Consider the following 17,857-nt stretch of genomic DNA (forward strand, 5'->3'; position numbering starts at 1 on the left):
TATGTGGGAGGTTCATGTCCCAGAGAAATAGGGAAAAGAGGAGGCAACTCAGGGCTGCACCCTGTGGAAGGCCTTTGGTTATTGAAGTTTTGGGTCAAGAGGCTGAACCTACACAAACAATGAAACTTCGGTTTTCTATGAAAGATTCTATGAAAGATACAAGTTTGGCAGGTTGTTCTAGTTGCGGAGTTCTGGTGTCAATAATTACTTGGTCTTCTCCTTCTTCGTGAGTTAGTCGTCTGATTCTGTAAGCTCAAGCAGGGAAATCCTCCCGTACGATTGCAAGTAAGTAATTGTCTTTCAAAGATACAGTCATGCCCTCCGAAAATAGTCAATTTAGCATTTAAACTAGGTACAATAAACTCACCCGCTAAACGGAGATGGAGATTCCCAACTCACCATTCCTTGTATCTTAGGACTGAAAGATATATTGGGATGAAACATTCAGCGATGCTACCTCCTCAGGCAAATCTTATTTATATTCAATTCTGAACACCGATTTTAGTTTGTCCATTTAAAAATTTATGCACACCAATTCAAAAATTACATTTTCATAATGTGATTTTGGAGTTGAAAGTTACTGATTTGTATATAAAACTAAAAATTTCAAGATGTTTTTTTTTATAATTTTTACTTCAAGACTTACATTTTCTGTGTGTTTTTTTAATACAAATCTTCTTCTTAGAATAATTTGGGAGCATAAAGAAAAGGTTCTGCCAAAAATTAGTTAGCCAAAAAACTTAGTGAATAAAATGTTTATAAAAATTTAGTAAGCAAAAGAAATTTTGTAACAGATTAGTTTGCAGTAACAAAAATACATGGTGAAGAAGTAAGTTTGCGAAAAACTACTAAAAAACAAGAGCTAAGAGCTCATATGGCACTTGTGACGAGGCAAGAAGAGCTAAGAGCCAAGAGCTCATATGGTAAGAGCTTTAACAAAATTCTAAGAATCAATAGATTGATTTAAAAGAAAAATCAGAGGCTTAATGCCGGTCATGATTTAAAATAAGAGCTCTGAGTCACGATGTCCTTCTAAATATCAAAATTCATTATGATCCAATCACCCAATCGTAAGTTATAAATACCTAATTTTTTCTAATTTTTCCTGTCCCTTTAGCCCCCCAGCTGATCGAATCTGGGAAAACGACTTAAACAAGTCAATTTGTATTGCTCCCTGACACCTCTACCAATTTTCATCGTCCTAGCACGTCCAGAAACACCAAACTCGCCAAATCACTGAACCCCTCCCCCCAACTCCCCCAAAAAGAGCAAATCCAGTACGGTTACGTCAATCACGTATCAAGGACATTTGCTAATTCTATCCACCAAGCTTCATCTTGATTCCTCCACTCCAAGTGTTTTCCAAGATTTCCCCCTCCAACTCCCCCTAATGTCAAAAGATCTGGTTGGGATTTGAAATAAGAGCTCTGAGACGTGAATTCCTTTTAAAAATCAAATTTCATTAAGATCCGATCATCTAATTCGTAAGATAAAACTACCCCAATTTTCACGTTATCCAAGAATTCTGGTTTCCCCCTCCAACTCCCCCAATATCAAAGGATCTGGTCGGAATTTAGAATTAGAACTTTAAAGCACAAGATCGTTCTAAATATCAAATTTCATTAAGATCTGGTCACCCTTTCGTAAGTTACAAATACCTCAATTTTCAAAATTGCCCCCCCCAACTCCACCAAAGAGAGCAGATCCGGTCCGGTTTTGTCAGTCACGTATCTTAGACAAGTTTTTATTCTTCCCATCCAGTTTCATCCTGATCTCTCCGCTTTAAGTATTTTCTAAGATTTTCGGTACCCCCCAACTGCCCCCCCCAATGGCACTGGATCCGGTTGAGATTTGAAATAAGGGATCTAAGTTACGACTCCTTCTAAATGTGAAGTTTCCTGAAGATCCTTCGTAAGTTAAAAATGCGTCCTTTTTTCTAATTTTTCAGAATTACCCCCCCCCCAATAGAGCGGATCCATTCAAATTATGTAAATCGCGTAAAAATAAAATAAAAAAGATCTGAAAGACCTTAAAATAAGAGATCTGAGTTACGAGGTACTTCTAAATATGAAGTTTCCTGAAGATCCGATCACTCCTTCGTAAGTTAAAAATACGTCATTTTTTTCTAAGTTTTCAGAATTAGCCCCCCCTCCCCCATCCCCTATAGAGCGGATCCTTTACAATTATATAGATCTAAGACTTCTGCTTATTTTTCCCACCAAGTTTCATCCCGATCCCTCCAATCTAAGCGTTTTCCATGATTTTAGGTTCCCCCATCCCAAACTCCCCCCCAATGTCACGAGATCCGGTCGGGATTTAAAATAAGAGCTTTGACACACGATATCTTTCTAAATATTAAATTTCATTAAGATCCGATCACCCGTTCGGAAGTTAAAAATACCTCATTTTTTCTATTATTTTAGTTACCCCCCCCCCCCAACTACCCCAAAGAGAACGGATCCGTTCCGGTTGTGTCAATCATGTATCTAGGAATTGTGCTTATTTTTTTCCCACCAAGTGTCATCCCGATCCCTTCACTCTAAATATCAAATTTCATTGAGATCCGATCACCCGTTCGTAAGTTAAAAATATTTGATTTTTTTTATTTTTCACAATTAACCCCCCCCCCCCACTACCCTAAAGAGAGCGGATCCGTTCCAGTTATGTCAATCGTATATATAGGACTTGTGCTTATTTTTCCCATCAAGTTTCATCCCGATCCCTCCACTCTAAGTATTTCCAAGATTTTAGGTTTCCCCCTCCCAATTCCCCCCCCCCCCAATGTCACCATATCCGGTTGGGATATGAAATAACAGCTCTGAGACACGATATCCTTCCAAACATCAAATTTCATTAAGATCTGATCAACCGTTCGTAAGTTAAAAATACTTAAATTTTTCTATTTTTTCCGAATTAAAAAGCCTCCCACTCCCCCCCCCCCCCAGATGGTCTAATCGGGAAAACGACGATTTATAATTTAATGTGGTCCGGTCCCTGATATGCCTGCCAAATTTCATCGTCCTAGCTTACCTGGAAGTGCCTAAAGTAGCAAAACCGGGACCGACAGACAGACCGACAGAATTTGCGATTGCTATATGTCACTTGGTTAATACCAAGTGCCATAAAAAGAGACAAAAAAGTTTTTACATTTAATGATTACCAATAAGAAAATATGAGCTGTATTTAAATCTAGATAGGCAAAAATACATTAAAACTCAAGTGACAAAGAACATTTTTAAGAAACTTCATTTAAGAAAACTCAAGAAGGTTACAAAATAAATTGGTTACAATAAGTAATGAAAACAGCAATAACAAATTTTCTTGATTAATTTCTCCGGAAATCCTCATAAACAACAACAAAATAACTTTTAACTTATATATGTTTTATTGCTACAAAATTTAGAAACATTTAATCTATTTAGCAAGTGACAGTTTTAGCTAAGACATCATTGTTTTTAGGCTAACGCAAGGGGTGTTTTTTGAGTAATGTCCGGATGAAGATAAGCACACGACAAGAAATAATTTCAAAACAGTAAATTTATTTTCAGAAAGTACATACGTTACTCTATTTAATGGCACAGTTGCCAAGTTTGTTCAAGCACTTATCATAACTCCCAACTAATTTCAAAGTAACCTTTTCATTAAAACTTGCCACCTGATTCGGTTAAGATATCATCATAATTTTAACGGTTGCCACTGACGTGTTAAAACGGCTGGCAATCACTCGATCAAGACTGTAGGGTAGATGGTCTAAAACTTCCCAGCCGAAACTGTCCAACAAATTGCGAGTCTGACCTGCAGTATGAGATATTGCACTGTCATGAAGAAGGACAATTCCCTTTGTAAGCAGGCCATTTTTATTTTTTAAATATTTTTATTTTTATTTTTAAAAAGCTCCGCGGAGCTTTCTGAGAGTTTGACAGTGTGCTTCAGCATTGATGGTGTTTCCTCTTTGCATGAAGTCAACCCACAAAACACCATACCTATTCCAAAACACTGACGACATGATTTTGCACAGGGGGGAGTCTCTTAGGCGTTCAATTTTACAGGGGAGTTTGAGTGTTTCTATTCTATGTTCTAATGCTTCGATTGGGCTTGATATGCGAAACCCATGTTTCGTCTCCAGTTAAATCGATTGCCACCTCAGTGGCAACCGTTACAATGATGACGATGACACAAAAACGGCAGTGAACTCATGGTTATTGGAGCAGGTGCCAAGTTTTTATGAGGAGGTTTATTTAAAATTAATAGAGAGGTCCGATAAGTGTTTGAAAAAACATGACAACTATGCAGAAAAATACAGTAAATTATATACACTTTTACTTTTGGAAAGTGAATTTACTTTTTTGAAACAAACTATCGTTGTGTTCTTATGTTCAAACGGATCACCCCTCGTGCAGTTTGCTTTATTTAACTGACTTGAGCGACGATTTTTTTTTATTTTTTTTTTACCTACACATCATTAAACCAAAAATGAGCAGAAATAAAATTAAATAATCTTCCAAGCTTAAAACTACCACAAATCACTATCAATAATTAAATGAAACCGAGAACGAACAGGAATTACAATAAATAACCGAGTAAAACTCAAAACGAGAAAAAATTAAGATTGGTAGATCTGACAAGCTCCATGCCTTCTCAAGACTAGAACATAATTTGCACTTTACTGAAAAAAAAACATGTTAAATATTTTCACTTCTTTACTTTAATAAATAAAAAATTACTGAAACTTTAACGAATAAATATCAGTTTAGGTAAATTAAACTGACAATCCACGGTCATTATTTTTTCACGGTAAAAAAAAAGATTATGCCTAAATTGCTTTTTACTTAGGCAGCACTATTGCGCTGCTAATCATACATACAGTTTGCTTCATTTAACTGCACTGATCAACGTTTTTTAGCTTAGAGGGGAGAGGTGAAAGCGCAAGGGGGAGACTACGTACATTAGATTTCTTGTATAAAGTTTTTGAGCTAATCCATTCAAAAAATTGTCACTAGGTGTCCTTTATGTAATTAAACTTTGTTGCAAGTTTTAGATTCATGATAAAAGAAACAACCAAGAAATGGGTAAAGTAGTTTTTATATGCTCGCTGGAAATCTTGACACATGTAGTCTTTGTCAAATATTTATAAGTCATTGTAGCTCTTGGGCCGCAAGTTAGCAAAATTAGACGAGGTATTCCCCAGCTATTTGGATGGTAATTTTCATCAGTAAGTTTCGGGCCGTTATCTACAAAAAAATAAACTTTCAAAATGGCATCAATAAGGGGCAACTCCGGTACTATTTCTGGGGCGGCTCCGGGGCTTGTTACAATATCTGGTTTCGCCTCCTACTAATGGAAGAGTTTTTCTTAACCTCGAAAATGGGATTAGATGTAGCTAGAGGTAGAAAATTGCAAAGTATTCCACTTTCGTTATAAAGGACCTGCAGACTTCTTTCCATTCCATACCTCAAAGGTGTGATCTATGCAATTTCTGTGATGTTTTCTTCAGATGCTGACGATTATAATTTTCTATTACTGACTGTTTCCAACTCTATCGGAATGGAGAGTGGTCCTCCTAATCCAGAATTAGTCAGGTGTCCTGTTACTCAATTCGTAAATGGGAGTTCGTCTTTCCGAGTAACTACAAGATTTAGATTAGAGTGGTAGTAGTTGTAGTAATGATGAAAATGATAGTGTTCAGGATAACACTAGGCTATTTTTTAGTCCCAAACAAGAGAAAGAGCTCGCTGTTGACCTTGAAAAACACTCATTGCTGAATCATACGCTGACTCTCTCTATGTCACAAGAAAGTTGGCCTACCAATAACACTGAAAATCAATTTCCTATCAAGCTGGGAACTCGATGATAGAGCAGGAATTGATTGGATAAAAGTATTTAACAGGCGGAACGCCAGTTTGTCCAACAGAAAACCTGAAAAATACAAGCTAGGATTGTGCTAACGGCTTTAATGCCGTTTTAATGGGTTCCTTCTGTCATAACATTCAGGAGTTGTATTGCAAGTATCATTTTCCTCCTGCATTAGGAAGTAAAACGAAACAGGAGTAATCACAGTTGTGCAGACCCCAGCGTTGATTGCTAAAAAAGGAAGCAAAATAGGTGGCACGAACCTTGTTGGCAGAAAGAGGGTAAAATACGACAATGCTATGCTTCATATCTGCAACTAGCCAGACGATTCCACCATCATTTGTTTTTCCAAGCGTCAAAGCTCCAGAGAGTATTCATTGAGATGAATTGCCAGAATTTATTGGCTTTGACCATTGCAGCAGGTGGATTACCTCGGAAAATTTTCTTTGTTCAATGGAACACTTTCTAAAAGAGGTCCAACTCAGCAAAAAAGACCCTGTCTTACTATTGTTTGACAATTATGAAAGGCAAACTTCAGAAGAAGTAGTTTCCTTGTGCAAAGATAACAACATCCACCACCTAACCTTTCCTCTCCATCGGTCCTACCATCTCCAGCCCCTTGATATTTCATTGCATGCACCATCGAAATATGCCATCAGGGAGTCATTTGGCAATTGGATGCAGTTAAACCCTTTTCAGGAAATCTCAATAGCCTACATGAAATAGCTAAGTTGAGCAAGCATCCCTTTCTGGAAAATATGAAACCTCAAAACCTCACAGCTAGTTTTGCAAAGGCAGGAATATGGCCTTTAAATCCTGATGTTTTTACACAAGCTGACTTTTTGCCAGCTGAAGTGACAAACCACCCAGACCCAGCTGAAAAGAGTACCCAAGATCCTTCCAATATGAATGATCCTTACCCTCGCTCAGTTCTTGCTTCAACTCCTTCCTTGATGGATCAGCATTGATGAATATCATACTTGCCTATAGCCCCAACTCCTGAAAGCATCAGACTATATCCAAAGGCAAGATATGCAAGTGTATCCAGACAAAACTGCTGGAAGGGCAAAAGTAGAATTATGACAGAAATACCAGCTAAGGTTCACTAAGAACTAGAAAAGGTCAACAGTTTCATTTATTACTGATGAAACAAGTGACAGCATTTCAGATACAGATATGAAGCTCCACAACGAGTTGGATGATGAGTCTTCACATAATGGAAGCATCGGTGGGCTTGAGACTGAAAAAGATTTTTCTCGTGGAAATTTTATACTTGTAAGATTAATGGTGTGAAAAAAGCAAAACTATAGTGTTAATATATAGACAAAACTAAAAAATAAGTGGCAGAGTAGCAAAAATAAACTACCTCTGCAAGTCTACTGGGAAGCTCATCTTCCTTAAATGTCGAGACTGTGCAGAAACTGACTTTTAAAAAATTATAATAAAGACTCAAGCACCAGTTTAAGCAAGAGTAAATGGGCAAACCGCCAAAGCTGTAAATTTAGCAATGATTTAGCCCAGTTTCTGATAAATAAATTGAATGTTACATTTAACTTCTATATTATATTAAGTAAAAATAAATACAGTGTAATTATATTATTACAATCATTAATTAATGAATTCGGGAATGACCAATGTGTATGTCCAAAGTGATCATGTGGTTGGGGCGACTTTGGATATTTGAAGAGGTCTTACATACTTGGGTCTCACCAAGAAACGACTCAATGGAAGTCATTGAAAACATACCAAGAAAAGTGAATAATTGAGCTATCTATATGTGTAAAAAGGAAGTTTGTATCTCTATATATTTGCCTTGTAGAGGTCAATAGCTTGAAATGCATGGTTTCACCCTCTCTCCCCTATATATAAACAACTATTTATCTACTACTAAAGGCTGCTTTTTAAAAAAAAATGACATTTATCAAATATGCAAAAAAACAAAATGTTTATTTTAGGGTACATTAACCTAAGTTAGCTTTTGGCTTTTTAGCCTTGTATATTTTGACCAAAGTCAGCTTTTCAAGTAAGTCAGCATCAGCTTTTCAGAGCATATTTAAATATACTCTTGGTCCTAATTAAGTCTTTAGAACTGGACTAGATCACAAAAGATGAGGCACAAATTCTTAATATTCCACATTTAACAAGAATTCAAACAGACTAGGCTAAGATCAAGATTACATAGCTCTCTTTAATCAAGCAGGACTACATAGGGTGCCAGTAGAAATTACTAAATCTGCAGAGGCATCCACACCTTTTTAAACCTTTTTTCACAGTCTTTAACAATGGCTTGTAAAGAATCAAGGTTCTCACTTGGTCTTTACAAAAAGTATGACTTTGAATTTTTGTCCAAAGTAAAAGGCTATGCTGATTTAAATCCCACTTTAAGATATTAATCCAGAAATGAAGAATGAACAGTCAATTGAAGGACCACATAGAAAAGACATGTCATATTGTTCACCAGTGTACCCTACCTCCTTATTGAGGAGATATCCCTGAAAAATCAAATTTTAAAGTTTGCTAGCACTTGAGCTTTGAAGGTGAGTATTCTAATTTTTTCTTCTATAGAATGCAGACATCAAAGTCAGGACAGGCTAAAAAAAGTTCTTCAGTAGGAAGGACAAATGAACCCCATACTCGAATGTTTTCAAACAAACTATTTCAGAGTTTGTCACTTAAGATTAGGTTTGTAAGGCTCCTTTGTCTATGTACACTTAAGATTAGGTTTGTAAGGCTCCTTTGTCTATGTACACTTTTATAGTGGATTAAATTAAATCACCATTCGGTTTATATTTGTTCAGTTACCAAGCGAAATCAAGTTTCATAGTATGAAAATGTGATGTTATTGTAATTGAAATGGTATTGAAATGTGACGTTACAGAATAGGTATATTTTTATAGGTTGCTTGTTGTCAAAATGATAGATTCCGAGCAGTTAGTCATCAAATTAGGTTTCATTATAGCATGTACATAGTTTTATAAAACAGCCAACACAGGAAAAACCAAGTAAGTAGCTTTAGTGATTCAGCAAAATCTGTCTGTGTAAAATGAATGCACAACTTCATGAGGTTGTGCATGAATGTACAACCTCATCTTTTCAGCTGAAGTTATACATTTACTCAGCAGAAAAGATGATGAATACATATTACAAAGAGTGGCTAATAGCTCCTCTGAAGAAAACTGTTTTCCTTAATGTTGGTTTCAGGGAAACACTTGAAAATTATTGGGCAAAAATAGAATTGTCCTCTGTTTTGTCCTTCAACTTAACCACCAATCAGATACATCTGAAGTAAAAACCAATACAACCTAATTTCTTACTCATTATATTTGTTTTATTCCAGCCTTTTTTCTAAGGGCTGATCGTAAACCTTTTTCCACTGAATGAGAATTTTTTTTTTAACAAGTTAGAGGACTTTATAGTTTCTAACTTTTTAACTGCAACTCTGAAGAAGAAGTGATGATAAACTAGAAATAATCCATGCCTGTTCTTGGCTAAATAAATGTAATTACTATTTACCTGTCACACCAGTGATATTGTCAACCAAATAAATTGTCTCCATTGCTTCCATGGTCATACGTGTCTTGAATAAATTACTTCTATTGATGATTTGAAATCTTTACATTTTGAAGGGATAACAAGTTTGAATTTTCACTGTAATGAAGAAAACTAAGATAAAGAAAGTCAAACATATAATTTATTCCTTTTCTATCACTAGTAGAAACAATAAAAATGTAAGTGAATTAAATAGTAACCAAAACTCTAAAAAAAAAGAATTCTGAAATCGATGGATACATAAAAATCAGCTTATTAAGCTGATTCCAAATACATAAGACTCATCAAGTTACCCACCATATGTTACAAGCCTGAGAATAATTTGCTTCATTTTTGAAATAGGGGGGGGGGGGGGCAGTCCCTAAAATTCAAGCAATCTTGATAAAAAGCACACTATCAGATTCACTGTAACAGAGAACCCAACTGTAGAAGTTTCAAAGCTCCTATATAGAATAATGCAGAATTTTGCTATTTTTACCAGAAGACAGATCATAGATGCGTGTTTATTTGTTTGTTGTTTTTTTTTTTTTCAGGGGTAACTGTAATGAAATATTGGCACTAAAATTAAATTTTTCAATTGAAAAATTTAAAGCTATTGAAATAACGCTCTTTTTAAGTGATCAAAGAGATTGGAGGACAACCGACCCCCCTCCCATGCCCAATTATTTCCCAAAATTATCTGATCAAAATTTTGAGATAACCGTTTTTTTCAGTATAGTTAAGATATCAAATGACTATGTATTTAGGGGTAAAATAATCCCCCACAGTCAATGGGGAGAGGCCAGTAAGTTATGAAATTAGCCCATTGTTTACATATACTATTTGTTATTGGGAAGTATATAGAAGTTTCTCTTTTTTTGGGGGGGGATGCTTGGAGGAGATTTCCATAGGGAGAATCGTCCTTGGGGATGTTTTTTTTGGGGGGGGGAGAATTTTCCAGGAAAAATTTTACACTTGGGGGATTTGAGAGAATTCCTATACATTTTTTATTGTCTTAAATTCTCTTTGCCAACTCAATTTTGAATATGGAGATGTTCTGGAGAAAATATTCACGGGCTATTTTCTGCATGTTTTGATTTCCAGAAAAAACTTCCACAGAACTTGGGGGATTTGAGAGAATTCCTATACATTTTTATTGTCTTAAATTCTCTTTGCCAACCCAATTTTGCATATGGAGATGTTCTGGAGGAAATATTCATGGGCTATTTTCAGAATGTTTTGATTTCCAGAAAACACTTCCACAGAATGGGGCCTTTCTGGTGTGATCTAGAAACCAATTAGAGACTAAAGTATGTTTCAAATGAAATTATGCTAGGGATACTTTTTCAGGCCGAATCATCTGCAAGGAATTTTATGGGGAGAGGGCATTTTCAGCTAGGATGGATCTGTCAGGAGGGAACTTGAATCGAGCGGTGGGGGGACTACACTGGAAGAAATTACCATGGAAGAATTTCTCGTGGGGTGGGGTATATTTCATGGAGGGTGAGCCAGATTTAACTACATTAATGAAAAAATAACAGAAATTAAAATTTAAAAAAAGCAAGTTTTTTTTACTGAAAGTAAGGAGCAACATTAAAACTCAAAGTTCTGTATATGAAGTTCTGTATATGAAGAAATGTTCTGTATATGAAGGGTCGTCCTCTCCCAGAAAACTTGATAATACGTTAAAATTGGAATGTTTGTTCAAATTTTTTAAGAACGGCTACTAAAACACAGAAGCAATTAATCAGATTAGGAAGCTTTTTTAAAAGTGCTAACAGCTTTAGCATAAAGAGCAGGGTATTGAGGAGGGGCAACCCTTTGTAAACAGAATACTTTCTGTTTGCTTTGAGTTTTAATGTTGCTCCTTATTTTCACTTAAATAAAACTTGTTTTTTATATTTAGCTTCAATAAGTTAATCCATTCCATGAAAAATCAAACTAAAATTGTTGGTTCTCTATGCAACTTAATCAGTTATATGGTAAATAAATTGTAAGGTAATTCCAAATTTTACATCCATGGTTGATTGTTTTAATATAATATTAAGCGGGCAGCGGTATTTATGTTTCATTCACTCCTTGAAAAAAAAAATACTCCATACCCCTGTAGGCTGCAGAGGTGGTGCAATTTCAGTTAATTTCATAAATTTTTTTTTGGTTCTAATATAAATTTACCTACTATTGTGGTGAAACACAGAAAAAATAATTACTTTGGGATTTTAATAAATTCAACTTGATAGAATGGCACCAAGAATGGCAGTTTTTGGTGGCATTTACTAAAAATTCCCTAATATATTCTAATAGGCCTACCCTGTATTCTACATGTTTACCAACTATTGTGGAGAAAAACAGAAAAAAATATTACTTTGGGCTTTTAATAAATTTCACTTGATAATATGACACCAATAATGGCATTTTTTGGTGCCATTTACTAAAAATTTCCATGTAATTCATGCGGGACAATGTTTCATGGACATTAAACTTTTTATTAAAACCTCCTTAAAGGTACAAAAGTAATATACCCCTTTCACTCTTTGTGCAATAAAATTGAAGAATTTTTTTTTTAGAGCAAGTTTAACACAGCTACAAAGTAACAAGAACTAAGAGCTCACACGGCACTGGCGACGAGGTCGGAAGAGCCAAGAGCCAAAAGCTCATATGGCATGAGCTCTAACAAAATTTTAAAAATCAAAAGATTGATTTAAAAGAAAATCAGATGCTTAATGCCGGTCGAGATTTAAAATAAGAGCTCTGAGACACAAGGTCCTTCTATATATCAAAATTCATTATGACCCGATCACTCACTTCTAAATTAAAATTACCTCATTTTTTCTCTCCTTTTAACCCTCCCCAGATGGTCGAATCCGAGAAAAACACTTAATCAAGTCAATTTGTGGAGGTCCCTGATACGCCTACCAATTTTCATCGGCCTAGCACATCCAGAAGCACCAAACTCACCAAAGCACTGGACCCCCTAACTCCCCCAAAGAGAGCGGATCCAGTCCGGTTACGTTAATAACTATCTACGACATTTGCTTATTCTACCCACCAAATTTCGTCCTGATCTCTCCCCTCTAAACGTTTTACAAGGTTTCTGGTTTCCCCCTGCATTTCCCACCAATGTCACCAAAACTTGTCGTAATTGAAAATGAGAGCTTTGAGACGTAATTTCCTTCTAAATATCAAATTTCATCAAGATCTGGTGACCCGTTCTTAAGTTAAAAATACCTCGATTTTTCCAACTTTTCCGAATCAACTACCCCCTCCTCTCCCCCAAAGAGAACAGATCCATTCCAATTATGTCAATCACGTATCTAGTACTTGTGTTTATTCTTCCCATCAAGTTTCATCCCAATCTCTCCACTCTAAGTGTTTTCCAAGATTTCCAGTTTCCAAGATTACTGTTTCCCCCTCCAGCTCCCTATGCCCCGGATCCGATTCAAATGAAAGGGTCGGGGGGGGGGGGTCCCCCGACCCCCCCCCCCAATGTCGTGGGATCCATTCGGGATTTAAAATGAGAGCCCTGAGACGCGATATCCTTCCAAACTTCAAATTTCATTGAGATCCGATCATTCCTTTGTAAATTAAAAATACCTCATTTTCTAATTTTTCAGAATTAACTCTCCTCCCCCTCCAACTCCCCCAAACACAGCAGATCCATTCCGGTTATGTACATCACGAATCAAGGACTTTTGCTTATTTTTCCCACCAAGTTTCATCCGGATCCCTCCACTCTACGCGTTTTCCAAGATTTTGGGTTCCCCCTCCAACTCCCCCTATGTCACCGGATCTGGTCGGAATTTAAAATATAAAATCTCAGACACAATATCATTCCAAATATCGAATTTAATTAAGATTCCATCGTCCGTTTGTAAGTTGAAAATACTTCATTTTTCTATATTTCTGAATTAACTGTCCCCCACTCCCCCCCCCCCAGGATTGTCAAATAGGGAAGACGACTATTTCTAATTTAATCTGGTCCGGTCCCAGATACGCCTGCAAAATGTCATTGTCCTAGCTTAGCTGGAAGTGCCTAAAGTAGCAAAACCAGGACAGACCAACAGAATTTGCGATTGCTATATGTCACTTGGTTAATGCCGAATGCCATAAAAACCTATGTTTAGTATGTTTTAACAAAAAATCGTGTTGACTTCTAAAGTTTATTTTCTTGAGTTGGGAAAAGCAATCTTGTAAGGTTTTTGTCAAACTTATAAAAAAAAACAAGAGCTAAGAGCTTACTGGCACTTGTGACAAGGCAAGAAGAGCTAAAAGCCAAGAGCTCATATGGTATGAGCTCTAACAAAATTCTAAGAACCTTTAGATTGATTTAAAAGGAAAATCAGAGACTTAATGCCGGTCAGGATTTAAAATAAGAACTCTGAGTCACGATGTCCTACTAAATATAAAAATTCATCAAGATCTGATCACCCACTCATAAGTTATAAATACCTCATTTTTTGAATTTTTCCTCTCCCTTTAGCCCCCCAGATGTTTGAATCTGGGAAAACGACTTTATCAAGTTAATTTGTGCAGCTACCTGACACGCCTACGGATTTTCATCGTCTTAGCACGTCCAAAAGCACCAAACTCGCCAAAGCACTGAACCCGTCCCCCAATTCTCCCAAAGAGAGCGAATCCAGTAGGCTACGGTTACGTCAATCACGTATCTACGACATTTGCTTATTCTATCCACCAAGCTTCATCCCGACTCCTCCACTCTAAGCGTTTTCCAATAATTTCGATTTCCCCCTCCAAATCTCCCCAATGTCAACAGATCTGGTTGGGATTTTAAATAAGAACTCTGAGACATGAATTCCTTCTAGATATTAAATTTCATCAAGATCCGGTCACCCGTTTTAAGTTAAATATACCTCAATTTTTCTAATTCTTCCAAATTAACAGCCCCCAGTTCCCCCAAAGAGAACAGAGAAACGTGTCTAGAACTTGTGCTTATTCTTCCCATCAAGTTTCATCCCGATCTCTCCACTCTAAGCGTTTTCCAAGATTTCTGTTTTTCTCCTCCAGCTCCCTATGGCCCCGGATCCAATTCGAGTCGAAAACGGAGAATCTGAGACAGAATATCCTTCTATATATCAAGTTTCATTAAGATCTGATCACCTATTCATAATATATAAAAATACCCCAATTTTCACGTTTTCCAAGAATTTCAGTTTCCCCCTCCAACTCCCCCCAATGTCACAGGATCAGGTCGGAATTTAATATAAGAGCTTTAAAGCAAAAGATCCTTCAAAATGTCAAATTTCATTAAGATCTGCTCACCCATTCGTAAGGTACAAATACCATATTTTTCCGAATTACCCCCCCCCCAACTCCACCAAAGAGAGCGGATCCGGTCCGGTTATGTCAGTCAGGTATCTTAGACTTGTTTTTATTCTTCCCATCCAGTTTCATCCTGATCGCTCCACTCTAAGCGTTTTCCATGATTCTTGGTCCCCCCCCCCCTAACCCCCCTCAATTTCATCAGATCCGATCAGGATTTAAAATAAGAGCTTAGAGACACGATATCCTTCTAAATAAAAAATTTCATTGAGATCCGATCACACGTTCGTAAGTTAAAAATACCTCATTTTTTTTAATTTTACAGAATTAACAACCCCCCACCCCCAACTAGCCCAAAGAGAGTGAATCCGTTCCAGTTATGTCAATCATGTATCAAGGACTTGTGCTTATTTTTCCCACCAAGTTTCATCCTGATCTCTCTGCTTTAAGCGTTTTCCAAGATTTCCGATTCCCCCCTCCCCCTATTGACACTGGATCCAGTCGGAATTTAAAATAAGATATCTAAGTTACGAGATCCTTCTGAATATAAAATTTCATTAAGATATAATCACTTCTTTGCAAGTTCAAAATACCTAATTTTTTCTAATTTCAGAATTAACCCTAACCCCCCCCCCCAACTCCCCCAAAGCGAGCAGATCCGGTCCGATTATGTCATTCACGTATCTTAGACTTGTTTTTCTCTTCCCATCGAGTTTCATCCTGATCTCTCCGCTTTAAGCATTTTCTAAGATATCCAGTCCCCCCCCCCCAATGATGCTGGATCCGGTTGAGATTTAAAATAAGAGATCTGAGTTACGAAGTCCTTTTAAATATGAGGTTTCATCAAGATCCGATCACTCCTTCATAAGTTATAAATACGTCATTTTTTCTAATTTTTCACAATTAACCCCCCCCCCCGCCACAATCCCCCAAATATAGCGGATCTGTTCGAATTATATCAATCACGTATCTAAAACTTCTGCTTATTTTTCCCACCAATTTTCATCCCGATCCCTCCACTCTAAGCGTTTTGCATGATTATAGGTCCCCCCCCAAACTCCCCCCAATGTCACCAGATCGGGTCGGGATTTAAATAAGAGCTTTGAGACACGATATTCTTCTAAATATCAAATTTCATTGAGATCCAATCACCCAATTGTTAGTTGAAAATACCTTATTTTTTTCTAATTTTTCAGAATTAACCCTCCCCGCAACTACCCCAAAGAGAGCGGATCCGTTCCGGTTATGTCAATCATGTACCTAGGACTTGTACTTATGTTTCCCACCAAGTTTCATCCCAATCCCTCTACTCTAAGTGTTTTCCAAGATTTTAGGTTTCCCCCCTCCCAACTCACCCCCCCCCCCCAATGTCACCAGATCCAGTCAGGATTTAAAATAACACCTCTGAGACACGATATCCTTCCAAACATCAAATTTCATTAAGGTCTGATCAACCATTTGTAGGTTAAAAATACTTATTTTTTCTATTTTTTCCAAATTAAAAAGCCCCCCAATCCCCCTCAAATGGTCAAATCGGGAAAATGACTACTTCTAATTTAATATGGTCCGGTCCCTGATACGCCTGCCAAATTTCATCGTCCTAGCTTACCTGGAAGTACTTAAAGTAGCAAAACCAGGACCAACCGACAGACCAACAGAATTTGTGATTGCTATATGTCACTTGGTTAATACCAAGTGCCATAAAAATCAATTTTAAAAACCCAACGTTTTTCTGGTGAAAGTAAAGGACAACGTTGAAAGTTTAAGTAAACAAAAATTATTGCTTTCTAGTTTGTACATCATACATCTGAAAGCTGTTTGAAGTAAACTGGCTTGTGATATTTCCTTTTATTTTTCAAACCCTGTAAAAAGTACCACTTTACTGAGAACACAAAACTAACACAACAACATATGATTGAGAGGGAAATGTTTTTTGAGTAGACATATGGCTGTCAATAGTCTTTACTGGCCATGAAATCACTAAATTTTATTATATGATTTTAAATCTCTAAAAAACAAAATTCAGCAACCTTAGAAGACATCATTGACAGAAGGGTATATGGTGTTAGTTTTTTAGGATGTAAAAAGGAATTTTAATTGGTTGAATATCTTAAAAGATGTAAAACAAAAAACTAGGATTTCCATTTTAACCTTTTAACTATATTTTAACAAATTTATGAAGGCAGAGAAAGCTTGCAGGAGAAAAAAAAAATTCATTAGGGCAATGAATCTGTCTATAAAAGTCTTGTGGGAATGGAAAAATTGAGATATTTGCACTAAAAAGTGCTAAAATATTCATAACGTTTTCCAGATTTGTCTAATTAGATTTTCATCCCTTCCTAAAACACAAAAGTTTACTGGCTAGTATTTTTTTCCAATTTAGAAGTAATTGTTGCTTTACATGAACAGTTCATAGCTCAAAATCAAAAGGATAATGGCCCTAGAACACCCCTTGACAAGATGTATTAGTCTTAAAGATGACATTGTTGACAAATTAAACTTTTTTTAGAACATGAAAACTACACAAAAAACCTAATCTTAGTTATGATATACACATTGATAAATTTGTCTAGCTGTTCTTTTTATTTCATGGTAGTTTACCATGATGCAATTCAATAGGTTAGGAATACAAGTGATAATTAATTTAAAAGGTGAATGACAATTCAAGTAATGAAAATAATATACAAGTTATATTACTTGTGGCTAGGGTACAATACCTACTACTTGGAAAGCTGGTCAGCACTCCCAACTGTTAAATTTCTGTGAAATCTTTATTGTATCACCTAGAAAGCAGATTCCTTCACCATTGGTTTGGTTTAAGTTTTCTTCAAAATGGTAGATTAGCTTGAATATTATAGTGTTACATAACACCTATAATTTCAAATGCATTGATAGACAAAAATGGAGTTTGATTAGGAACATACACTTTAAACTTGAGCCAAAAATTGGAAAATACAGCCTAATCTTTGACACGGGAAGTAAAAGTACTACGAGATTAGCATATCCAAATCATAGAAATACTCAATTATGCATACATTCAATCTCAAAAAGGTGCCGTGAAGCAAAATAAATAGTATTTTAAAGGACAGTGTAGCTTTTTTAAGTTTTAGAAAAAATTCAGAAAAACTAATTTTTTCTACTGTTGCCAACCAGTATTAAATAGCCTGGTCTCAACCATTAAGTAATCCCAATCTACATA

At 36.2% G+C, this 17,857-nt stretch overlaps 1 protein-coding gene across 1 annotated transcript in view; it reads right to left on the reverse strand.

Annotated features, from left to right (window-relative positions):
- Window positions 1–17,518, reverse strand: part of LOC136041540 (PR domain zinc finger protein 2-like) — a gene marked incomplete in the record, with an annotated part of 121,977 nt that extends 104,459 nt beyond the window's left edge. The window contains 2 exon segments of the mRNA XM_065726234.1: window positions 9,364–9,498; window positions 17,376–17,518. Coding sequence (XP_065582306.1) covers window positions 9,364–9,421 — 58 coding nt within the window.
- Window positions 17,519–17,857: the final 339 nt, after the last annotated feature.

This window comes from Artemia franciscana, unplaced genomic scaffold (assembly GCF_032884065.1).
Source record: "Artemia franciscana unplaced genomic scaffold, ASM3288406v1 PGA_scaffold_237, whole genome shotgun sequence".
Classification (NCBI taxonomy): domain Eukaryota; kingdom Metazoa; phylum Arthropoda; class Branchiopoda; order Anostraca; family Artemiidae; genus Artemia; species Artemia franciscana.